The sequence below is a fragment of the Dermacentor variabilis genome, chromosome 7 (assembly GCF_050947875.1).
Source record: "Dermacentor variabilis isolate Ectoservices chromosome 7, ASM5094787v1, whole genome shotgun sequence".
NCBI lineage: Eukaryota > Metazoa > Arthropoda > Arachnida > Ixodida > Ixodidae > Dermacentor > Dermacentor variabilis.
In genome coordinates, this window is record NC_134574.1 from 251789 (window position 1) to 277500 (window position 25712).

The window sequence follows — 25712 nt, forward strand, 5'->3', positions numbered from 1 at the left end:
TTATCCATGAACGTTACACCCATCATTCTTTTTTCCATAGCTCGTTGCGTCGTCCTCAATTTAAGTAGTACCCTTTTCGTAAGCCTCCAGGTTTCTGCCCCGTACGTCAGTACTGGTAAGACACAGCTGTTCTACACTTTTGTCTTGAGGCATAATGGCAACCTGCTGTTCATAATCTGAGAATGCCTGCCTAACGCACCCCAGCCCATTCTTATTCTTCTGATTATTTCACTCTCATGATCCGGATCGGCGGTCACTACCTTCCCTAAGTAGACGTATTCCCTTAACACTTCCAGTGCCTCGCTACCTATTGTAAATTTCTGTTCTCTTCCAGCACTGTTAAACAATACATTAGTTTTCTGCAGATTAATTTTTAGACCCGCCCTTCTACTTTGCCTCTGCATGTCAGTGAGCATGCATTGCAACTGGTCCCCTTAATTACTAAGCTAGGCAATATCATCAGCGCAATCGCAAGTTACTAAAGTATTCTCCATTAACTCTTATCCCCAATTCTACCCAATCCAGGTCTTTGAATACCTCCTGTAAACACGCTGTGAATAGCATTGGAGAGATTGTATCTCCCTGCCTGATGCCATTCTTAATTGGGATTTTGTTGCTTCCTTTATGGAGGACTACGGTGGCTGTGGAGCCGCTGTAGATATCTTTCAGTATTTTTACATACTGCTCGTCTACACCCTGATTCAGTAATGCCTCCAGCACTGCTGAGGTTTCGACAGAATCAAACGCTTTCTCGTAATCAATGAAAGCTATATATAAGGGTTGGTTATATTCCGCACATTTTTCTATCACCTGATTCATATTGTGAATATGGTCTATTGTTGAGTACCCTTTACGGAATCCTTCCTGGTCCTTTCGCTGACAGAAGTCTAAGGTGTTCCTGATTCTATTTGCAATTATCTTAGTAAATAGTTTGTAGGCAACGGACAGTAAGCTGATCGGTCTATAATTTTTCATGTCTTTGGCGCCCCCTGCCTTAGGGATTAGGATTATGTTAGCGTTCTTCCAAGATTCCGGTAGGCTCGAGGTCATGAAGCATTGTGCATACAGGGTGGCCAGTTTTTCTAGAACAATTTGCCCGCCATCCTTCAACAGATCTGCTGTTACCTGATCATCCCCAGCTGCCTTCCCCCTTTCCATAGTTCCAAAGGCTTTCTTTACTTCTTCCGGCGTTACTTGTTGGATTTCAAATTCGTCCAGACTATGCTCTCTTCCATTGTCGTCGTGGGTGCCACTGGTACTGTATAAATCTCTATAGAACACCTGAGCCACTTGAACTATCTCATCCATGTTAGTAGTGATATTGCCGGCCTTTTCTGTTAACGCATACATCTGATTCGTGCCTATTCCTGGTTTCTTCTTCATTGCTTTTAGGCTTCCTCCGTTCCTGAGGCCATGTTCAATTCTATCCATATTATACTTGCTTATGTCAGCGGTCTTACGCTTGTTAATTAACTTGGAAAGTTCTGCCAGTTCTACTCTAGCTGTAGGGTTAGAGGCTTTCATACATTGGCGTTTCATGATCAGATCTTTCGTCTCCTGCGATAGTTTAGTGGTATACTGTCTAACGGAGTTAGCACCCATTTCCCTTGCACACTCCTTAATGATGCCCTTAAGATTGTCGTCAATTGCTTCAACACCAAGTTCCTCTTCCTGAATTACAGCCGAATGCATTTTCTGTAGTTTGATCCGGAATTCCTCTATTTTTCTCTATTTTCCCTCGTCAGGCAGGGAGATACGATCTGTCCAATGCTATTCAGAGCCTGTTTACAAGAGGTATTCAGAGACCTAGATTGGGGAGAATTGCGGATTACAGTTCATCGATTCATCAATTAAAGCCAGGCTGCAAAAACATTTCTTACATATAATTGGCCGTGCGTAAACCCCCGAATCGGACTATGGATTGGTAGATGAAGAAATGCATCATCTCCTTCTTGATCGCCCACACCAAAACACACCACGCCGACTTAAATTAAATCGAACTACATTAGACCGCGGACGTATCACTTTAAAGAAACTTTTGAGTACTTCGCCAACAACGGCCTTGCAGATTAAAAACCTTTCTCGAAGACAGCGGCGTTGTTGGCCGTTATTAACGCTTAAAGATTACGAGAAAGCGTTTGATTCAGTCGAAACCCCAGCAGTCATTGAGGCAATACGGAATCACGGTGTTGTTGCGTACTCCAGGGTAGCGTATCGTACTGCTCCCGAGTTATAGCGACGCCTGCCTATTGAAGTTCGAACGACGTTACTTATTGGGTAGCGTGGCGTTGTCAGCGGGCTGCAGGCATCCGGTAGACCATGGCGACCAAGCAAGGGCGAGATGATTTCTAGTGCGAAACGTGCACGGTTTATTCAAAAATTGGTGAAAGAAAATGAGAAGAGCCTTATCTGATCAAATTATATTTCGCAGCCCCTTATATAGGCTCTCTACAATCGTGGGATGGATCTTGCTTCTGTCGACGTCACGTGACCGGCGCAGAAAGAGGGCCCCTCCTCCTCTGGTTATACCAAGCCTGCTGCAAGGAGGCCGTCCCTTTTCCTGGAATTGTAGACGCCTGTCCGTCTCTTCTGCGCGTTTCGGGTTCGTTGAAGTTCTTCTGTAGTTTGTTCGAGGAAAGGGCCTCTCTAAACTCGCACACACACACATACAAAAGAGGCCTGTACACTGCGGGGCTTGCGCCAGACCGGCAGACACTCGAAATGGTCATGGCGAATTAAGAAGTCGCGCTACATTTCGAAGAGGCCTGGTGGAAGAAGGTCGGGTGAGAGAAAGTTCTTTCTGCACGTGGTGCAGGGACGCCAACCATCACAGGAGACGTCACGCCTCATTTCGACGATTAAGGTCGCGTGAGAGAAAAGTCCTTTCTGCACGTGGTGTGAGACGCCAACCATCGCAGGAGAAGTCACTCCTCATTTCGACGAAGACGGTCGGATGAAATTCCTTTCTGCACGTGGTGCCAGACGACAAACCTAACAGCATCTCCGGCGGGGGAGGAAGATACCGACGCGTAGGGGCCAGCAGCAGCTGTGCGAGGGATCGGCGTTTGAGTAGCGGAATTCCCCTTAGAGGTGACGAACCCTTAGTTCGTAGCTGGTAGATTCCTGGGAGTTGTCATCAATCGCCGTGGCCGCTGTTGTCACTTTTCTCCCTGGTCCAGTCCGGTGAAATTGGTCTTGCAAGCAGGTCTCGCAACTTTTCGTCTCCTGCGTGGGCAAGCAATCACCCCAGAACAGTTCTGGACCCACCACCACTAACCAGCGAGCACCAGGCCGCCCTCCTCTAAGACATACCCGGCTTTTAAAAGAAAGAAAACCCGCTACAACTTTCCCATTCCTTACGCGCGTCCCCCTGAACACTAAAAACAGCGATTTCATGAAAGCGTTAAGACGTACGTGGTTATAAAATCAGCTAACAATTGACTACACTTAGGAAAAAACGTCTGAAAGAACGTAATGATGCCACGGAAACCCGGATTAGCATGAGGCTTTCCTTACTCTAGGGGCAAGGACTCAAACCGTCGGCATTGCAGTTAAGCTCACAGTTCTTGTAGCGAATATCAAAGCTGTACTTTTGAAGAGCCAAGCTCCAGCGCAAAAGGCGACCGTTTTTCGTAGACTGAGACTGCTGTAGTGTGAGGGTGCAGCGGTCAGTCTCTATGGTGAACCTTGAACCAGCGATATAGGAAGCTAGCTTCTGCAGCGCCCATACTAAGCAGGCGCATTACTTTTCTGATGCACTGTATGCTTCCTCACGAACTGAAAGCTTTCTACTGGCGTACAGTACAGGGTGTTCGTTCTCGTCATCTCTCTTTTGACAGTGCACCACCCCCATACCCCTATCGCTGGCATCACACTGAATGGCTTAGAGTAGTCGGGCGCGTTCAACACTGGCTGACAAGTTAATGCGTTCTTCAGCATACTAAAAGCCTTTTCTTTTTCGTCATCCCACTTTACCGTTTGTGGTTCTGTTTTTCTGAGAGCATCCGTAAAAGAACTCGCAATCTCGGAATACCGCGGGATATATCTTTGGTAAAAACCCGCCAAGCCAAGGAATGATCTGATGTCCCGCTTGGTGCGTGGTTGCGGTAGGTTGTTTATTGCGGTCAGTTTAACCTCGGAAGGGCGACGATGTGCTTGCCCTATTACATGACCAAGATAAGCTACCTCCGCGCGCCCTTATTGGCATATGGGAGCCTTAATAGTTAAGTTGGCATCTCGTAGACGACACAGCACGGTTCGCAGGTGTTGCATATGATCGGCCCATAATGAAGAGAAGATTGCTATGTCATCGAGATACGGATGTGCAAAGTCCTTATATGGTCCATAAGGCTAGAGAAGCGATACAGCGCATTCTTCAATCCAAAGCTCAGGGCTTTCGGATGAAAGCTTCAAATCGGGGCAATAAATGCCTCCAGCCTGCTTGCCCTCTGGGTCAACGGAACCTGCCAATAACTTCTGACTAAATCGAGCGTAGAAATGAAATTAGCACTGCTCACTTTCTCAAGCTTTTCCTCGATATGCGGTATTGGATAAGTCTGGTCCTTTGTGATTAAATTGAGCCTGCGGTAGTCGATACATGGTCGCGGCTCCTTTCCTTGGACCTCAACCTAACTAAGAGGCGAGGTATAATCACTCTCTTCTGGCTCGATTACACCTAGCTCTAACATCTTGTTTATTTCAGCGGCCATGACTTCACGCTAAAGAGGCGAAACGCGATAAGGCGAGGTTAACTAGATATCGTGAACGATCGCAGCGGTCCTGCCCGGTGTGTCTGAACATACGTCTTCCAATTCAAACACGAGTTCCCTCAGTTCAGCCCTTTGTTTGGGATTCAACACCGCCTGTTGTAGAACTTGTCAGTGGTCTCGTAAATGTCTTTTGCCTCCGTCGCTACTGTTAAGTCGGGAAAGTCAACAGGCATTTCCTCAGGTTGGTTAAGGGACATGTTCACAATGACTTCCCTCTGCCGGTAGGGTTTAAGTAGATTGCTATGGTACACTTGGTGGTGTACTTCGTTTTCCCGCTTCGTGATTACGTAATTTGTGTCAGATAATTTCTGAATTACGCCAACCGGTCCTTCCCATTGAACCTCTAGTTTGTTTTTCAACGAGGGTTTCAGGATCATTACGTTTTCCCCCATTTCAAAGCGTCGCGTGCTAGCCGTCCTGTCATAGTAATGCTTAGCATTGCTTTGTGCCTTACGCATTTCCTGCTCTGCTAATTCCTGAGAAGCTTGCAGACGGTCCAACAGCTCTAGCACGTATGTCGCAACCGAAGTATCGTCTGCCCGGCCTTCCCAGGCTGCTCGAACAATGCGAAGAGGGAAGCGAAGGCAGCGTCCGTAAACGAGCTCTGAAGGTGAAAAACCTGTTGATTCGTGCGGTGCAGTTCGAAGCGCGAACATTGCTGCAGGCAAGCAACTCTCCCAATCGGCTTTGTGCTCATAACAAAGGGCTCGCAGAAGCCGTTTCATGACTGAGTGGACTTTCTCTACCCCGTTTGACTGTGGGTGGTACACTGAGCTATGAATAATTTTAATACCGCACCTTTCCAGAAACGTCGAGGTCAGTGCGCTCGTAAAGACGGATCGTTGATCTGACTGGATTTCTGCGGGAAACCCTGCTCGCGTGAAGATAGATAAAAGCGCGTTGACGATCTCCACCGAGCTCAGTTGTTTGAGAGGCACTGCCTCGGGAAATTTCGTTGCGGGGCATAGTGCAGTAAGAATATATCGATAGCCAGACTGCGTTCCAGGAAGTGGTCTCACTGTGTGTATTATGAGCCTGCGAAATGGCTCCGTGATAATGGGAACAAGTCTCATTGGCGCTTTAGCCTTTTCTCCAGGCTTGCCTATGCGTTGACATGTGTCGCAGCTTCTTACAAATGCTTCTACTTCTCGAAGGCAGCCAGGCCAGTAAAATTCCTGGAATAAGCGGTCCTTTGTTTTGCGAATGCCCAGATGCCCTGTCCAAAAGTCCCCGTGAACCAGGTGCAGGAGCTGCTCACGATCGCGATGCGGCACCACGAGTTCGCCGAATTGCACTCACTTTCGACTGGTGTACTTCCTATAGAGGACGCCTGCCCTCTTGAGGAACTTTACGTTCTGTTTGGCCGCACCTTCTTTAGCGTCGGGCCTTAGGTTACGCAGGCTGGAATCTTTTTCCTGCTCAGCAATCAATGTGGCAGGGCTTACATTCAATAACCTTCTGCCTCGCGAGACATTTCAGGCTCTGGTGCTTTCCTGACCACTTCCTTAGCTGGTGTACTTTCCGCATTATCCCCTATAGGGCTGTCCTGTTTGGTGCTGGTTGACGAATCCTCCGTCAAACCGGCTTCCTCCACCACTGGACATTCGTACACTGCCTTGACCGCGAGCTCCCTTGCCTTGGAACGAGTTAGGGCTTGCACTGTTCCCTCACTAAACCCGATTCCCTTGCGTGGTAGCAAATCCTCTGATTTGTTATAAAACAAATACGGATACTGCGGCGGGAGATGTGCCGAGACGGCGGCTTCAGTGTCCAGTACTCCAAAAGGGCCTTCGATACGAATCTTGGTCACAGGGAGACAAACACTGGAGGCCTCTACGGCTTGCCTTATCGAAGCTCATTCTCCTGTGAATTGGCCTTCCTCTACGTACGGCGGATGCACTACGTCCATTGTGACTGCCGAGTCGCGAAGCACTCTACATGGTTTGCTGTTTACCTAGTGGTCTCGAATGTATGGTTCTATCAAGTTCAGATTTTCTACGTTACTAGTTAGTGACATCAACACAAGTTTGGGATTTCTGCACCCCACGAAGATATGCCCCGTTTGCTGGCAGTTGTAGCAAACTACTGGTTTCTTTGCCTCAAAAGTTTTTTCCTTCTGCCTTTCTGCACTCCGTTCGGGTGGTTCCTTTTCTCCCTCGCTGTCCTCGTCATTAGTTTTCACCGAATCTGACCTTTCCATTGTTTTATACAGACTCGACTTTGACCATCGCTTTGGCTTGTCGGGTGTGTATTTATTCATCTCCTTCTTAAGAGCTTCATTGCCTTCGTCCGCACGGCGAGTTACATACTCCTCAGCGAGATCGGCCGCTCTCGTGATAGTGTCTACGCCAGGCCTATCCTGAATCCAATACTTGATGTTTACTGGCAGCCGGCGGTAGAACTGTTCTAAAGCAACGCACTGCATTGTCTTTCCGGCGTCGCCGAGTGCACCCTCTTCTCTGAGCCATTCCTTCAGGTTTACCTCCAAGGTGTATGCAAAATCTGAGTATGACTCGCTTTTGGTCTTTTCGACTTCCAAGAATTTTCCCCTGAATGCTTCCGCTCACAATCTGTACTTTTTAAACAGCTTCGCTTTGACTTCATCGAAGTCCTCTGCTTCTTCTTTCCCCATGCGGGCGATGATATCAGCTCACGTGGCAGTAACGTAAGCAAGCGTTGCGGCCACGTGGTTCTCGCGAATTTCGCCTTTTCACACGTGCGCTCAAATTGTACCAGAAAAAGGCCTATGTCCCCTCCTACTGCATAGGGTGCCATAAAGTCTGTCAATCTGCGCTCGCTTTCACGTGCCTCTGGGGTAGGTCTTTCAGAATTTTGAGCTTTCAGGAGCTCAATCTCTAGGCGCTTCATTTCGAGTGCGTCGCGTGCAACACGGTCGCGCTCCTCTTTTTCTTCTAAGCGCTTACGCTCTTCCTCTTTCTCTGCAATACTCTCTAGGCATTGCTTCAGTTCATCGTCGTCAACCCCGATCGCTTCGATCGCCTCAATGATCTCCGGCTTTCTCTTTGATTCGGCAATTTGGAGGCCCAACTCTTTGGCCAAGCTCAACAATTCCGGCTTCTTGAATGCCTTCAAGTTCATAGCTGCCCTTAGTGCTGCTAACTCTTCACTCTATAACCTTGACGTACTGAAAACTTCCGTCAACGGATAAAAAAAAATCACTGCACTGTACTTTCCAAACAAATATGTACAGCCAAGTGATATCTTACTGAAGGAAAGCCGTGCACTCACCATATGCAGTCATGAATCCAGGCACCTTCCTTACGAACTTTGTCGCCAGGACAAAGAGGCTATGATCTCGTAGTTGTCGTCCAAGTTGTGGTCTCCAGGGTTCCGTATCCCAATCGCTGCCAGTCAGTTTTTTTGCGTACTCCAGGGTAGCGTATCGTACTGCTCCCGAGTTATAGCGACGCCTGCCTATTGAAGTTCGAACGACGTTACTTATTGGGTAGCGTGGCGTTGTCAGCGGGCTGCAGGCATCCGGTAGACCATGGCGACCAAGCAAGGGCGATACGATTTCTAGTGTGAAACTTGCACGGTTTATTCAAAAGTTGGTGAAAGAAAATGAGAAGAGCACGAAGCGATCAAAGTACATTTCGGAGCCCCTTAAATAGGCTCTCCACAATCGTAGGAGGGTTCTTGCTTCCGTCGACGTCACGTGACGGACACAGAAAGAGGGCCCCTCCTCTGGTTATACCGAGCCTGCTGCAAGGAGGAGGCCATGTCTTCTCCTGGAATTGTAAACGCCTGTCCGTCCCTTCTGCGCGTTGTGGGTTCGTGGAAGTTCTCCTGTAGTTTGTTCGAGGAAAGGGCCTATCTAAACTCGCACGCACGCACGCACGCACGCACGCACACACACACACACACACACACACACACACACACACACACACACACACACACACACACACACACACACACACAAACACACACACACACACACACACGAAAGAGGCCTCTACAATGCGGGGCTTCCGCCAGACCGGCAGACACTCGAAATGGTCATGGCGAATGAGGAAATCGCGCTTCATTTCGACGAGGCCCGGTGGAAGAAAGTCGGGTGAGAGAAGGTTCTTTCTGGCACGTGGTGCAGGACGCCAACCATCGCACGAGAAGTCACGCCTCATTTCGATGAACAAGGTCGCGTGAGAGAAAAGTCCTTTCTGTATGTGGTGCGAGATGCCAACTCTAGCAGTGTAGACCAGCAGTATGTAAAAATACTGAAAGATATCTATAGCGGATTCACAGCCAACGCAGTCCTCCATAAAGAAAGCAACAAAACCCCAAATAGGAAAGGCCTCAGGCAGGGAGATACGATCTCTCTTATGCTATTCACAGCGTGTTTACAGGAGGTATTCGGAGCCCTGGATTGGGAAGAATTGGGGATAAAAGTTAATGGAGAATATCTTAGTAACTTGCGATTCGCTGATGATATTGTCTTGCTTAGTAACTCAGGGGACCAATTGCAATGCATTTTGCCTGACCTGGACAGGCAATGCAGAAGGGTGGCTCTAAAAATTAATCCGCAGAAAACTGAAGTAATGTTTAAGGAGAAGTTTGAGCTCTGGTGCTCCTATCTAAATACATGTAAAACGAGAATTCGTTTTTTTGGCAACCACTGCACCGAATTCGGCAAAGTTTGTTGCATTTAAAAGAAAAAACGTCAAATCTAGTGACCTTTTGTTTCGAATTTTTGATTTCTGTCGTTACTTTTTCATTAAATATGGCGAAAATCGAAAATGTTCAGAGAACAAAACTGTCAAGTTTACAACTCTGTTACTCAGCAAGGCAAAATGATATCACACTTCTGTGAATTACATATGACAGTACAACAAAAGCGGACTAAATTGATATGTTACAAATTAGTCTAAAAAATTCTGTAGTTCGGAAATAAAGCTTTTGCAGAATCCTTGTAAACAACGTAACAAATTCACGTAAGATATAAAATGGCATACCAATTTTGTGCGCTCTGACTGATGTAATGGATGCCGTTTACAGAACCGCAGTATCTGTTCTCGGTGCCGAGCTATTAGTTTATAAATTTCGTGGGTCTATGTTCTTTTTCAAACTTCCGAATTCTTAAATATTCCTTTAACAAATTTCAGGCAATCAATCAAAATTGCGCTTCCGGCAGTCACTACACGTTAACTTTCTTTCTCAAATGCAGCAAATTTCATTAAAATCGGTCCAGGGTTTATCACAGAAAATAGTTTTTGCGTTTTACATGTATTTGAATAGGCCGCGTCGGAGTTGGGCCCGAGCTAAAGCTTCCTCTTAACAGTCTCGGGTAAGAACAACAGTTTACGATAGGTAGCGAGGCACTGGAAGTGTTAAGGGAATTCATCTACTTAGGACAGATAGTTACCGCTGATTCGCATCATGAAACTGAAATAATCAGAAGAATAAAAATGGGCTGGGTGCGTTTGACAGGCATTCTCAGATCATGAACAGCAGGTTGCCATTATCACTCAAGAGAAAAGTGTATAACAGCTTTACCTTACCAGTACTTCACCTACGGGGCTGAAACCTGGCGGCTTACGAAAAGGGTTTTACTTAAATTGAGGACGACGCAACGTGGTATGGAAAGAAGAAGGATGGGTATAACGTTAAGGGATAAGAAGAGAGCAGAGTGGGTGAGGGAACAAACCCGAGTTACTGACATCTTAGTTGAAATCAAGAAAACGAAATGGGGGGCGGGGGGCATGGGCATGGCATCTAATGAGGAGGAAAGACAACCGATGCTCATTAAGGGTTACGGACTGGATTCCAAGAGAAGGGAGGCGCAGCGGGGGGCGGCAGAAAGTTAGGTGGGCGGATGAGATTAAGAAGTTTGCAGGGACGTTATGACCACAATTAGCACATGACGGGGGTAGTTGGAGACGTATGGGAGAGGTCTTTGCCCTGCAGTGGGCGTAGCCAGATGATGATGATGATGATGATGATGACGATAATTGTATGTTTGCTGCCATCGGTCACTAAAACGGCGCCCGACAGGCGGCGGTACTTAGCCAAGAGGGATTGGTGGATTCGCTGCTGCAGCTGCGTTTTGATCAAGCGGCGTAGAACGCTCGGGTATCTCGCGAAATCACATCGAAATTGAATTCTCTGCTGCTTGCAGTTTGTGCGAGTTTTGGACCCAGCAAGTCCAGCGGAGCACTACGCGATAACGAGACTACTGAAACGCGATATCGTGGGCGGGGCGGAGTCGAGAGAAAACAAAATCTTTCGACCACCCTCGTCATTAACCGTAAAATCAATAAGTTCTTTTGTCAAGAAACGAAGTAGAACTGTACAAGTAGCATTTTCTTTGGTCCTGTAGTACAATACAGGCATGCTTTTTGCAACGAGTGGTTAAGTGCTATTGACAGAATTTAGATGAGGAGCACATTCGTCATCGGACAAGTGCTTCAAATTCTCGGGGGAGTCTCTAGTCATGTCGTGTACTTACCTCAATTTCTTGATTATTAAGACTGTGTTCCCGATAATATTGTTAGGGAGGGAAAAAAGAAGAGAAATGAAGAAGATCGCGAGACGCTGGCTGCTCCGTGTTGTTGCTAGTCGGCGATCTTAACCTAATTGCCTCTGCTTGAATATACATTGTAAATACAGTCTGTCTATACTCCCAACATCCCCGTAACATATTTGTGGATGTGCGGGGTACCACGGCTGCAAACCCAGCTCCGCAGTAGACGTCGCATCAGCGTCCTATACATGAATAACGGTGAGCACGCGCGATCAACGTCGTTTCCGCCTCCAACGTCACCATCGCCAGCTACGTCGCTGTCACTTTCGGTTGTCGTTGTGCAACCCACGGATCCCGGAACTTTCTGCAGGACTGATGGCGCCGACGTTGAAGAGTGGGTGGCTATCTACGAACGCGTGAGTGGAATGAACAGATGGGACCCTACGCTTATGCTAGCTAATCTGTTGTTCTACCTAAAAGGCACGGCAAGGGTGTGGTCTGAAAACGATGAAGAGGAGCTGACCAACTGGGGACCAATGCAAAAAAGAAGTTGACTGAGTTGTTTGGCAAACCAGCCGGCCGTAAAATTACCGCAAAGCAGGAACTGGCCTCCCGTGCCCAATACCCCACGGAGTCCTATGTTTCGTACATCCAACTCGTACTGGCGCTTTGTCGTAAAGCCGATCACGACATGACAGAAGCTGAGAAGGTAGGGCATGTACTCAAGGTAATTGCTGACAACGCCATTAATCTGCTCATCTGGAAAAACTGCTCTACAATTGATGCTATCATCAAAGAGTGCTGACAATACGTGCAGGCCAGAAGCCGACGCGTCCTACAACCATTCGCCAGACTTCCCAATACTACTGCAACGTCGACGTGTGAAGATCAGCTCTCACAGCAGCATGCGTCGACGTCAGAACACGTGGTGCGAATTTTTTGACGTGAACTAGATGCGATGGCGCCCGCAGCTTTCTGTTCAAGTAGCCCTGATGCTACCTCTTTTCAGTTCCCCTCGTACAAGCCAACGCTCGCCAGGAACTTGAAAGCACTGGCCTACATTCTGTCTGTGCTGTCGCCAACCCCAAATTCAAAGAACGCCGTACTACTATTTTCGCTCCACCACGACGCTTCTCTCCGCGTTATCGCAACCCGAATTTGTGAAGAACTGCCGGCAACCAGACAATGTTTCACCTGTCGCCACATTGGTCATGTCGCCCGATACTGTCGCAACTCGTGGCCCTCGATACCGCGCACGCCTACCAACCTGAGCCGTTTTAATGGAAATACCCGCAATGTTTCGCCCACCGCCGAGACTAACAGCGCCGACACCTCTGCTAGGAACACGTGGTACAGGCGCTCACCATCGCCGCGCGGACACCAGTCTCGTTCACCGCAAAAGCGTCACCCATCTTCTCGTTCGCCTCTACGTCGCCTTTCGTCCCCTGTGGCTTTTGGCTGCAACTTTTCGGAAAACTAAGAAATGCAGCCCTCGGAGGTGGTGCTGCATTACATACTACTGCAGCAAATCCTCTGTCTGTGCCCACAAAGAGAAGTGTAACTGACGTTAAAATAGACGGCGTACCTGTCGAAACGCTCGTCGACACTGGAGCCCTGTATCTGTGATGAGGCCAGCCTACGTAGACGTTTAAAGAAGGTCGTCACTCCAGCAGCAGCCCGAGTGCTTCGTGTGGCCGACAGCGGCCTGCTGGTTGTTATCGGAATGTGTACTGCGCGCTTAAGTATAGCCGGACGCCCTACTTCCGTTCTCTTTGCTGTGATCAACAACTGCCCTCACAACTTTATCCTTGGATTAGACGTTTTACCCAATCATTCCGCTCTTACCGACTGCGCAACCGGCGTTCTTCTGTTGGAACTGCCTCAAGTCGCCGATGCTCCGAGCACCGCCCCAACGCACTTTTCTTCTCTTCAAGATCTGCGTCTGTAGCCTGAGGCAGTCAGTTACGTCGCTTTGACCACACAGCCACAGATTCCTCACGGTGAATATGTCCTTTCCTTTGTAGCAATTGCTACGAACGCGTGGATGTCTAATTTTCCCTTTATTCATTACTTCTCTCCACCTTGCGGGTTTCCGCAGAACTATTTCGTCAAGCTCTTGCTTTTGCTTCGAGTTGCTGACAAATTCGACTATGCCCTGCCATATGCTAGTCGCCTGGTTAGCCCAGATGGTAGAGCTGCTGCCCCGGAAAGGCGGTGGTCCCGGGTTCGAGTCCCGGACCAGGACAAATTTTTCTTCTAATGCGAGGCTTATCTTTCGAGGAACCCGTATGGGTTTCCTTTGTAGCAACTGCTACGAACGGGTGGATGTCTGGTTTTTTCCTTTATTAATTACTTCTCTCCACCTTATGGGTTTCCGCAGAACTATTACTTCAAGCTCTTGCCTTTGCTTCGAGTTGTTGACAAATTCCACTTCGCCCTGCCATCTGCTAGCCGCCTGGTTAGCTCAGGCGGCAGAGCGCCTGCCCAGGAAAGGTGGTGGTCCCGGGCTCGAGTCCCGAACCAGGACGAATTTTTCTTTAAATGGGAGGGTTTTCTTTCGAGGAATCCGTATGGGTTTCCTTTGTAGCAATTGCTACGAACGGGTGGATGTCTGATTTTCCCTTTAGTAATAAGTTCTCTCCACCTTGCGGGTTTCAGCAGAAATGGAAAATATGTCCTTCGCCTCATCATCGACGTGCTTTTCAACAGGAGCGTTGCTCTTCCGCATATGCTGGTGACGCTTATTAACCCTTTACTGCACAATTTTTTGTTTCCTCAAGATAATATTCATGGAGTTGTAGGGAAGCATAATAGTATCTGTACTCCCGTGGAAACTTACTTTAGCGAATGTCTGTGGTTTCAATTTGCAGAAAAAGGGTATGTTGCATATTTGCAACAATGTGCAAATAAAGAAGAAGTTGAAAGTAAAAGATAGATTTAGTGCGATTCATACTCAGATGCTTATTTGCACGAGACAATCATTGGTGCACCTATGATTTAGTGTGGAACAAAAAGAAGCACTTGTACATGCTTGTGCAGCACAGGTGGTTCCCACACTTCGTGCAGTGCGTCATGCAGATTCCCGTCCAGCCAGGAAACAATGTAGTGTTTTCGGGTTATTGTCAAAATGTAGAACATCAAAGCAAAGACGTAAAGCTGTGCCCGTGACGTCGTGACACGGCACCGTGCGGAGGCACAGCGTACTTTTGAAAAGAAAAAAGGAAATTCGACCAGAGAACATCTTGTCCACATATTGAATCGAAACAGACTTACACTCGTGGCTGTCGTGACTAATTGAATAGTCACTGCCTTCACTATCAAAAGGAATTGCTGGGCCATACCAGCGTTTCGGAGCCATTTCACTATTCCGAAGAAAATAAACCATGTACACGTTGTTGCATTTGTGCAACATAGCAACATTCTGTCGCCAGGAACAAACTATTCCGAAATTACAATGTTTTTTTGAACCTACAGAGTCAGAAGGATGTTGAGCATAGCGTAACAATTTTTTTTGCGCTTTGTCTTATGGAGAAATACATTTACAATTTGTAAAACTTACCTATATCACTGCTCGTGGGCGCGCGCAGCCTCCGCCACGTTTGTTTTGGTGGAAGATGCAAAGAATTAGCACAGATTGCAACACAAAGTGCCGCGTTTTACAGACCAATGTTGCGGATATGCAACAACGTGTACAGGAAGCTCCAAACTGACCTTGATTCGGCTTTTAACGCCGTTCATCAGAATGTTGCGTAAATGCAACAAGGTGCAGTAAAGGGTTAATAACGGCGTCGTTTTGCTGCTTCAGAATTTCAGCCTGTGCCTTCAAGTGTTTCCAGCCGGCATGTTCTTCGCCAGCGTTTCTAATACTTCCAAATTTGACATTGAAAGTCTGAATACAGAGAGTGGTTTCTTAGCGCTAATTCAAGCTCACAGCCTTTTTCCCTAAGGGATGACTTCGCGACGATGGTTGCACCCGATCTGCACAGGCCACGGACATATGTCTCCTCCTCGAATTGTACTGTGACATCTTTGATTGCGGCGACAGGCCTTTAGGACAAACATCTGTTGTTCGCCACCGTATCAACACTGGGGACACAAATCCTATTCGTCGGCGCCCGTATCGTGTATCGCATGCTCAACATCGAGTCACCCAATCAAAAGTGGACTAAATTTTCTAACAGAGGATATTGAACCATGTGCCAGCCCTCGGGCTTCGCCTGAGAAAAAAAAGATTGCTCCTGGCGTTATTGCGTCCATTATAGCCACTTAAAAAAGATCACCGGAAAAGACTTCTACCCACTACCACGCATCGATGACGCCTTGGACTGCTTGCACGGAGCTAAATTGTTCTCGTCCCTTGATCTTGGATCCCGCTAGTGGCAGATATCGGTTGATGGAATGGACTGCGAGAAGACGGTCTTCATCACAGCTGATGGTTTATATCAGTTCAAAGTCATGCCCTTTGGTCTATGCAATGCTCCTGTGATATTTGAAAGTACGGTGGACTCTCTTCTGCGAGGCTAGAAATAGACCACGTGCCTTTTTACCTTGACGAAGTTATTGTTTTTTCTTCCAAGTTCGGCAGCCACCTTACCCGATTCGCTGCAATTCTTGCGGTCTTCTCAAAAGCCGGCCACCAAATGAACTCCATGAAATGCCAATTCGGGCGCAGATCAGATTACTGTGTTGGGACACCTCGTTGACGCATCCGGTGTGCAACCTGATCCAGAAAAACTTCACGCCGTTCGCAGTTTCCCTGTACCACGTTTTGCTTCTGACGTGCGCTTTTCGTCGGCCTATGTTCTTACTTTCGCGTTTCGTCAAAAACTTCGCCGACGTTGCTCGGCCTTTGACAGATCTAAAGAACACGCCATTCTCATGGGGCCCTGAGCAAGCTCACGCGTTCACCGCTCTCATCGGGTTTCCGGCCTCCACTTCCATACTTGCCCACTTTGATCCGTCTGCACCGACCGAAGTCTACACTGACGCAAGCGGCCACGGCATCAGCGCTGTTCTCGCCCAACAGCAGAATGGTACCGAGTGCGCGATAGCTTACGCCAGCCGGCTGTTGTCACCTGCCGAGAGAAATTAATCGATGACCGAGCGGGAGCGCTTGGCTTTAGTTTGGGCTGTCGCCATGTTGCGGTCATACTTGTACGGCCGCACGTTTTCAGTCGTAACAGACCACCACGCCCTCTGTTGGCTGTCTTCACTCCGGTACCTCACAGAACGGCTTGGTCGCTGGGCTTTGCGGCTCCACCAATTTTCGTTTGTTGTCAACTATAAGTCTGGACGAATACACAAGGACGCTGACTGCCTCTCTCGTCACCCCGTGGATCCTCCCGAACCTGCTGCGCATGATCCGATGACCTGCGTGATGACACTGACTGACATGACGCACATGCCCACTGAACAACAACGCGACGCATCCTTACAGCACATCATCACGGGAGTGCAATCTGGCAGCACCAACGGCACATGCCGCATGTTCGTGCTGCACGACGGCATCCTCTACCGCCACAATATCAACCCTGACGGCCCTGAGTTGCTCCTTGTCGTTCCTCGTCATCTGCGATCCGTCGTTCTCGAACAACTTCACGATGCACGGACGGCGGGACACCTTGCAGTTTTGCGTACATACCACAGTGTACGACGATTGTGCTTCTGGTCGGGTCTCTAGCGCTCTGTGCATCTTTATGTCGCAATTGCGAATTGTGTCAGCGCCGGAAGAAACCTACCCTGCGACCTGTCGGACGACTCTATCAAATTGAAGTTCCCTCTGAACCTTGCTTTCACGTAGGCCTTGACCTGCTTGGCCCTTTTTCGACGGCGACTAGAGGGAATAAGTGGATCGCTATCGTTACTGATTACGCGACACGCTACGCGATAACAAAGGCGTTGCCGAGTAGTTCCGCAACTGACGTAGCCAATTTCCTCCTTCACGACGTCATTTTCTAGCACGGTGCACCTCCAAAGTTACAGACCGCGGCCGCTCGCTCTTGTCTCGAGTTGTCGACGACCGCCTCCGCTTTTGTGTCACTGAACACAAGCTGTCCACCGCCTACCAACCACAAACGAACGGTCTTACGGAACGTCTCAACCGAACACTCAAAGAGATGCTGTCGATGTACGTTTCCAACGATCGCCGCGACTGGGACGCCACGCTGGCCTACGTGACATTCACGTATAACTCGTCCCGACGTGAGACCCAGGATATTCATACTTTTATCTTTTGTATGGTCGCGACCCCACATTGCCGTTTGACACCATCATACATTCTGTGCCACGTGTTGCCACTCAGTACGCTAGTGAAGTCGTCGATCGCGTTCACATGGCACACCAAGACACCCTATCTCATTTATTAGCCTCGCGGCATATGCAAAAGGAGCGTTAGGACCGGTACCATCGTGATGTTCAGTTCATCCAAGTGCTTGGATGCTCCTTTGGTCACCATGTCATTGGGTCGGCCTCATCCAGAAACTTCTCTCTCGCTGCACAGGGCCTTATGAAGTTCTACGTCAAGTTAGCGAGTAAATTACGAGATTTCGCCGCTACAGTTTCATCCATCCTCAATCCCGCCGCCTGTTGACATCGTTCGCGTTTCGCACCTGAAGCCATACTTCGCTCGCAGTTCTTCGCCTACCATGCGCTGACACGGCGCTTCAGCAGCTGGCGATCCTGTTACGGAAGGATAAAAGAAGAGAGAGGAAAAATAAGATACCGAGACGCTGGCTGCTGCGTGTTGTTGCTAGTCCGCCATTCCGTTGACTCTGCTTGTATATCCATTGTAAATACAGCCTGTCTCTACTACCAACACCCCCGTAACAATATTGACGTGTTAGAGTTTCTAGAAGATTAATTGGTCACTTCAGCTTGTCTTAATATTTGCCTTCAGTGTCCGTTTAATTGTGCCAATTTTGGCCGGTCTCTTATGGTTAGTAACCCAGCCTTCTTGACCAGTTCTGCGGGCGAATCTGTTCGGCTAAATTTGTTAAAGATGTGTAAACGCTTTTCTTGCAATTCCTTCGAGCCTGTTGGTTAGTTTCCTTCTTTATGTACGGAACCCAAACAGTGTTTGCCTGTTCCAGGATGGGTCTGATAAGTGTAATATAGGCGAGTAATCTTTTGTCTGGTGGTGTTAGCTGTAATCGTCTTTTTAGAAAAAGCAGTTCTTTTAGCGTAGATGATGTGTTATATCAAATATGAGAAGCCTATCGTAGATCTTATGACAATATGACTCCTAGGTCTTCGTGCTTCTCAACTTTAATATCGGATGAAGGCTTTTTTATAGTTACGGGTAAAAAAGCCGACTTTTTTTTGTTCATATGCATTTGCCAGTCACTGCACCACACTGAAACTGCCTCTAAGGCAGCATTTAAGGTGATGTTGCCATTGTCCGACGTCATTCATTTGTGCGAAATGCAGTCGTCTGTAAACAACCTGGATCAGAAATTAACAAATGAAGGCAGATCGTTCACAAAAAGTTATCTCGTCTCGAAGGAGAGCCAAGTCCCTCCCCTGGACCAAGGCCAGCGAGCCGCTCGCACCAGTGAAGCCTTGGACTAGGGGGCCCGACCACGCTCACCTAATTATCTTTTTCAAAAATAAATGTTTCTTTCCTTCCTTCCTTCCTTCGGAGCTTCTTCATTGTACTTTAGCCACAGGAACAACCGCATGACAATTTGAGACTATCTGTGTGGCACGAGAAGGCTACCATGGTAATTCTCGAAATCATTGTGGGAAAGCGCATTAATTCGTTGATGGCGTCTTGGAAATTATTTAATAGCACCAAACAAGGTGATAACAGGTATATGTATCCGTAACGAGCGCAGATTACAGATTGTACGCTATATATATATATATATATATATATATATATATATATATATATACGCTTAAATATCTAAGCGCAATAAATGATCGCGGAGTAAATGCGTGCATTTGAGCAGATTTCACAGCGCTAGAAGAGGGACACAGCACAGAGTCGCGACGAGATGAGCGCTGCACCAGTGGACATTATGGGAAGTAATCCCCACCACGTGCGCATCCCCTTTGAACCAAGTTGGCGGCACGTGCCAGCAAGCTCGCAATTTTAACGCGATAGCGTTAAGGAGCTCGTGTCGCAGAAAAGCCGGTGTCGTCGGTGTCGGCGTCCGCGGCGTTGGCCGTGAGCGATAAATCACTGCAGGCACTTCATAAATAAAAAGCAACTTCCAAGATGGGCTGGGTGGGAATCGAACCAGGGTCTCCAGAGTGTGAGACGTTACCACTGAGCCACGAGTTCGATGCTTCAAAGCGGTACAAAAGCGCCTCTAGTGAACGCGGTGTTGCCTTAGAAACGAGCTGTTTCTAAGGCTCAGGCGTGCGTCGCTTGCTCAGGCGCACATTTCGTTGTCGCGCCGAACGCTGCGTTGCTCGACGCTCACCGCGTCCGATGCGGGGCGAGTAGTCGCTGCGCCGTAGCCCATTGTCTTACACCCCTTGGCGGGTCGACGGGAACGCTCTCGCGTTCCACTCGTGAAGGCGAAGCTTAAGCGTCCTCCAATTTTTAACCTGTCTGGTGTACTTTAATATTCGAAGCGACATTGCTCGCAACAGAAAGTTTGCTGCTTTGCATGTTTTCCTTTGCTTTGTGGCACCAATTTTCCAGCCATCTTTACCAGCCAGATTTTTATGCGAAGCATATTACTAGAGCTCAACCCAGCTCCTCAGGCGCGGCGGTGTCGCCTTCAATACCACGTGACACCGTGACGTCACGACAGAGGAGAAACGGGGCTCCAACTCGCGCCGTCGCCTTCAAGGCTGACCACGTGACACCGTGACGTCACGACAGAGGAGAAACGGGGCTCCAACTCGCGCCGTCGCTCGCGGCGTCGCGGCGGTATATAAGCAGCTGCGCTTGTTTGTAGGTGGCTTTGGCTCAACTCTTGCAAGATGGGCTGGGTGGGAATCGAACCAGGGTCTCCGGAGTGTGAGACGGAGACGCTACCACTGAGCCACGAGTACGATGCTTCAAAGCGGTACAAAAGCGCCTCTAGTGAATGCGGTGTTGCCTGAGAAACGAGCTGTTTCTATATATAGGCGCAGATATACTCCGACGTAGCGTGCGCGCGCGCGCGCGTCGAACTCCGCGACGCCACGCTGGAGAAAAACTGGCATCTATACTCCGGCGACACGACGTAACCGGCGTGACCGGCGCCGTCGGGCGCGTTCCAACGTCTCCGGCGCATGAATAGCTCCGCTCCTATTTTTCGCCGGCCGCGCCGGGCCGCGTCGGCGAAGCGTTCCCGGCGTTCCGCACGTAGAAGCAAAACGCGCGCGATCTCGAGAAAAAAAAAAAGAGAAACAAAACGGCGGGCGGCGCGCGTCCGCGGTGTTGATTCTCTGCGCATGCGTTGGGACGGTTGCTGTGGCAACGCGCGATCTCGGGGCGCTCGGTGCAGCGGCTGCCGGTTGGAGTGTAGAGCGTCGGACTTGCGCTTGGCGGGGCGTCGCCGACGTGACGTAACCGACCGCAACCGCCGCTAGCCCGCGCGCCGAGAACGTCGGAGTATAACTTGGCCTAAAAGAGGAAGCTTTAGCTCGAGTGCTCCTATCTAAATACATGTAAAAGGAGAATTCGTTTTTCTCGGCAACCACTGCACCAAATTTGACGAGGTTTGTTGCATTTAAAAGAAAAACTTGAAATCTAGTGACTGTTGGTTTCGAATTTTTGAGTTAGGTCGTCAATCTTTTATTAAAAATTTGCGAAAATCAAAAATTTTCAAAAAACGAAACTATCAAGTTTACAACTCTGTAACTCAACCACTAAAGATTATAATACAATTCTGTGAATTGCATCTAAAAGTACATCCATAGCGCACAAAATTGATATGTTACACATGAATATAAAAAAATTTAATCATAGGGAAATACAACTTTTGTAAAACCGTTGTAACCAACGTAACAAATTCATGTAAGATGTAAAATGACATATTGAATTTGTCCGCTTTGAATGATCTAATGGATGCCGTTTACAGAACCGCGATATCAGTTCTTGATGCATAGCTATCAATTTGTAAACTTCGTGCTTCTATTTTTTCCAAACGGTCAAATATTTGAAAATCGTTTTAGGAAAATTCAAGCCCTAAATCGAAATTCCGCTTCCAACAGTCACTAGAATTTAACTTTCTCTTTCAAATTCAAGAAATTTCATCAAAATCGGTCCAGGGGTTATCTCATAAAAACGTTTTTGCGTTTTACATGTATTTGAATAGGCCGCGTCGGAGTTGGGCCCGAGCTAAAGCTTCCTCTTAAGGCTCAGGCCTGCGTCGCTTGCTCAGGCGCACATTTCGTTGCCGCGCCGAACGCTGCGTTGCTCGACGCTCACCGCGTCCAATGCGGGGCGTGTAGTCGCTGCGCCGTAGCCCATTGTCTTACACCCCTTGGCGGGTCGACGGGAACGCTGTCGCGTTCCACTCTTGAAGGCGAAGCAGAGTAACGCATGAGTTGTTTCTTCGTCTAGCCGAACCAAATATAGCCAAGCAACAGCAGTTCACCAGGCTAAACAGTGGTTCAACAACTAAAATAAAGGCTAGTATGCTTCGCATCCTGGGCTTAACCTTAGCTAAGCCACAGCCATTTTTTAGGTTATGCCTGGTGAGCTCGAGCAGGTAACCAATTTCACATATTTATCGTAGCTGGGTAAACGCTGTGCATTCTACCAAAACAAACTCTGATCCTTGTCACTATTTGATAAGATCAATCATTTCGCTGAGCACGCGGTCCCGGGATCGGATGCCGGCCACGGCGGCCGCATTTCCATGGAGGTGAAATGTGAAAACACCCGTCTACTTAAATTTAGGCGCACGTTAAAGAACCCCAGAAGGTCAAAATTTCGGGAGTCCTCCAATACGGCGTGCCTCATAATCAGAGAGTGGATTTGGCACGTAAAACCCCATACTGTTTTATCACGCGTCCATCTACATATCATCCCCTTGTGATTACAAACTTTGAGTTTGTGTACCATCTTGTCGAACAAATTTGTGCCAGCATTCCTTTATATAAAGAACAAGCCTGGATTAGAACCGCCTTCCTGCTTCCATCGCCCGCATTCCGGACATTGCAGGTTTTAAGACAGCCGTAAGCAACACGTTGTGTTAATACTTTCTTGCTGCACATATATGTATTTGATGGTCATGTATACCACTCCTTTCTGTAATGCATTCTGGCCTGGAAAGTATAGTATTAAATGAACACACCAACCAACAATCAAACCCCGGCCCTCTGTCCCCAGCAGCTGCGAAGCAACTGACCACAGCGGCGGTCAGACCTGCGACGTAGCAGAGGGTGCTAAGAATCACTGGCTCCGGACAGGCCGCCATTGGAATATGAACCTGGCAAAGTTTAACGCTAGAACGTGATCTAGTGAGGCGAGTCTAGCAGTGCTATTGGAGGAATTAGGGGGCAGTAAATGGGATATAATAGGGCTCAGTGAAGTTAGGAGGCCAAACGAAGCATATACAGTGCTAAAAAGCGGGCACGTCCTGTGCTACCGGGGCTTAGCGGAGAGACGAGAACTAGGAGTCGGATTCCTGATTAATAAGAATATAGCTGGTAACATACAGGAATTCTATTGCATTAACGAGAGGGTGGCAGGTCTTGTTGTGAAACTTAATAAGAGGTACAAAATGAAGGTTGTACAGGTCTACGCCCCTACATCCAGTTATGATGAAACGCCAATCTATGAAAGCCTCTAATCCTACAGCTAGAATAGAAGTGGCAGAACTTTCGAAGTTAATCAACAAGCGTAAGACAGCTGACATAAGGAAGTATAGTATGGATAGAATTGAACATGCTCTCAGGAACGGAGGAAGCCTAAAAGCAGTGAAGAAGAAACTAGGAATTGGCAAGAATCAGATGTATGCGTTAAGAGACAAAGCCGGCAATATCAATACTAATATGGATGAGATAGTTCAAGTGGCTGAGGAGTTCTATAGAGATTTATACAGTACCAGTGGCACCCACGATAATATTGGAAGCGAGAATAGTCTAGAGGAATTCGAAATCCCAAAGGTAACGCCGGAAGAAATAAAGAAAGCCTTGGGAGCTATGCAAAAGGGGAAGGCAGCTGGGGAGAATCAGGTAACAGCCGATTTGTTGAAGGATGGTGGGCAGATTGTTCTAGAGAAACTGGCCACACTGTATACGCAATGCCTCATGACCTCGAGCGTACCGGAATCTTGGAAGAACGCTAACATAATCCCAATCCATAAGAAAGGGGACGCCAAAGACTTGAAAAATTATAGACCGATCAGCTTACTGTCCGTTGCCTACAAACTATTTACTAAGATAATTGCAAATAGAATCAGGAACACCTTAGACTTCCGTCAACCAAAGGACCAGGCAGGATTCCGTAGAGGCTGCTCAACAATAGACCATATTCACACTATCAATCAGGTGATAGAGAAATTTGCGGAATATAACCAACCCTTATATATAGCTTTCATTGATTACGAGAAAGCGTTTGATTCTGTCGAAACCTCAGCAGTCATGGAGGCATTACGGAATCAGGGTGTAGACGAGCCGTATGTAAAAATACTGAAAGATGTCTATACGGCTCCACAGCCACCGTAGTCCTCCATAATGGAAGCAACAAAATCCCAATGAAGAAAGGCGTGAGGCAGGCAGATACGATCTCTCCAATTCTATGCACAGGGTGTTTAAAGGAGGTATTCAGAGACCTGGATTGGGAAGAATTGGGGATAAAAGTTAATGGAGAATACCTTAGTAACTTGCGATTCGCTGATGATATTGCCTTGCTTAGTAACTCAGGGGACCAATCGTAATGCATGCTCACTGACCTGGAGAGGCTAAGCAGAAGAGTGGGTCTAAAAATATTCCGCAGAAAACTAAAGTAATGTTTAACAGTCTCGGAAGAGAACAGCAATTTACAATAGGTAGCGAGGCACTGGAAGTGGTAAGGGAATACATCTACTTAGGGCAGGTAGTGACGGTGGATCCGGATCATGAGATGGAAATAATCAGAAGAATACGAATGGGCTAGGGTGCGTTTGACAGGCATTCTCAGATCATGACCAGCAGGTTGCCATTATCCCTCAAGAGAAAAGTTTATAATAGCTGTGTCTTACCAGTACTCATCTACGGGGCAGAAACCTGGAGGCTTGCGAAAAGGGTTCTACTTAAATTGAGGACGACGCAACTAGCTATGGAAAGAAGAATGATGGGTGTAACGGTATGGGATAAGAAAAGAGCAGATTGGGTGAGGGAACAAACGTGAGTTAATGATATCTTAGTTGAAATCAAGAAAAGCAAATGGGCATGGGCAGGACATGTAATGAGGAGGGAAGATAACCGATGGTCACTAAGGGTAACGGAATGGATTCCAAGGGAAGGGAAGCGTAGCACGGGGCGGCAGAAAGTTAGGTGGGCGGATGAGATTAAGAAGTTTGCAGGGACAACATGGCCACAATTAGTACATGACCGGTGTCGTTGGAGAAGTATGGGAGAGGCCTTTGCCCTGCAGTGGGCATAACGATGATGATGATGATGATGAAGATGATGATGAATAAAAACAAGTAAATAAATAAATAAATAAATGGTTTCTGCACCTTTTCCACATGCTTTGCAGAAACGCTCTCAAGCTGAATTTTTCCCTCGCACGAGCGCGCCTCCATCTGGCGCCCCAAGCGACTGCAAGTTGGAAACGTGCGCGCTTTTTGCAAGGAATAATAAAATAAAAACGCGCCATGTTTAGTGAATGGTCGGCTATACAGTCGACGGAGTAAATTTCCTCCAAGAAATGTAGTCGACACTTCTAACCACAACCTTGCGGTTTTCCGCGACCTTATTTTCTGTCGTAACGCCTGCACAACCGAATGAGAACTAATCAAAACCTCGAAATGTTGCATTCAAATAGAATGCTTTCTAACCAAGAACGGATTCAATTGAAATTTACCAGCGAATACGCGCGGTTTTAAGTATTTGCTTTCATTTATTTCGAATATTGTAGCTTCAAACTTTGCTGCGAAACTGCGGCTTTCTCTTTTTCTTTAGTTGACGCAGATTTTAAGAAAAATCGCCCCAGGTACATATACCGGCATTAGCTCTGCTCAGGTGGATTATATAAAGAGCTGGACATTGTCTGCAGGAAAAATAAAGTCATTTTGTTTATGGTAGTTTAGCTAATTATTTTTCGTAATTATTCTTTTTAGGCAACCGTAATTTCTATTTATATACTGGTCAATGGGGTTTGACTGTACCACACTGACACACGAGTGCTGAAACACCGCAAGTGCCACACTGACCACTTTCCACCGCTCTTTGACGACATGTCCCGGCTGGAGAAGGTCTTCGCTGGTCATAGTGATCCTGTAGCTGGACAGGTTGTTGTTGTCGTCCTCCTCTTCGTCGCACGACGCAGTGCCGCCACCATTATAACTGTACCTGCAGAAAAAGAACCG

At 47.7% G+C, this 25712-nt stretch overlaps 1 protein-coding gene across 4 annotated transcripts in view; it reads right to left on the reverse strand.

Annotated features, from left to right (window-relative positions):
* The window catches only part of Asator (tau-tubulin kinase asator), a 453953-nt gene that overhangs the window by 133666 nt on the left and 294575 nt on the right, over window positions 1-25712 (reverse strand). For all 4 annotated transcript variants that reach the window (XM_075698148.1, XM_075698147.1, XM_075698146.1 and 1 more), the window contains exon 2: window positions 25557-25695. In XM_075698148.1, the coding sequence (XP_075554263.1) occupies window positions 25557-25695 (139 nt within the window). The remainder of the gene's footprint in view (window positions 1-25556; window positions 25696-25712) is intronic.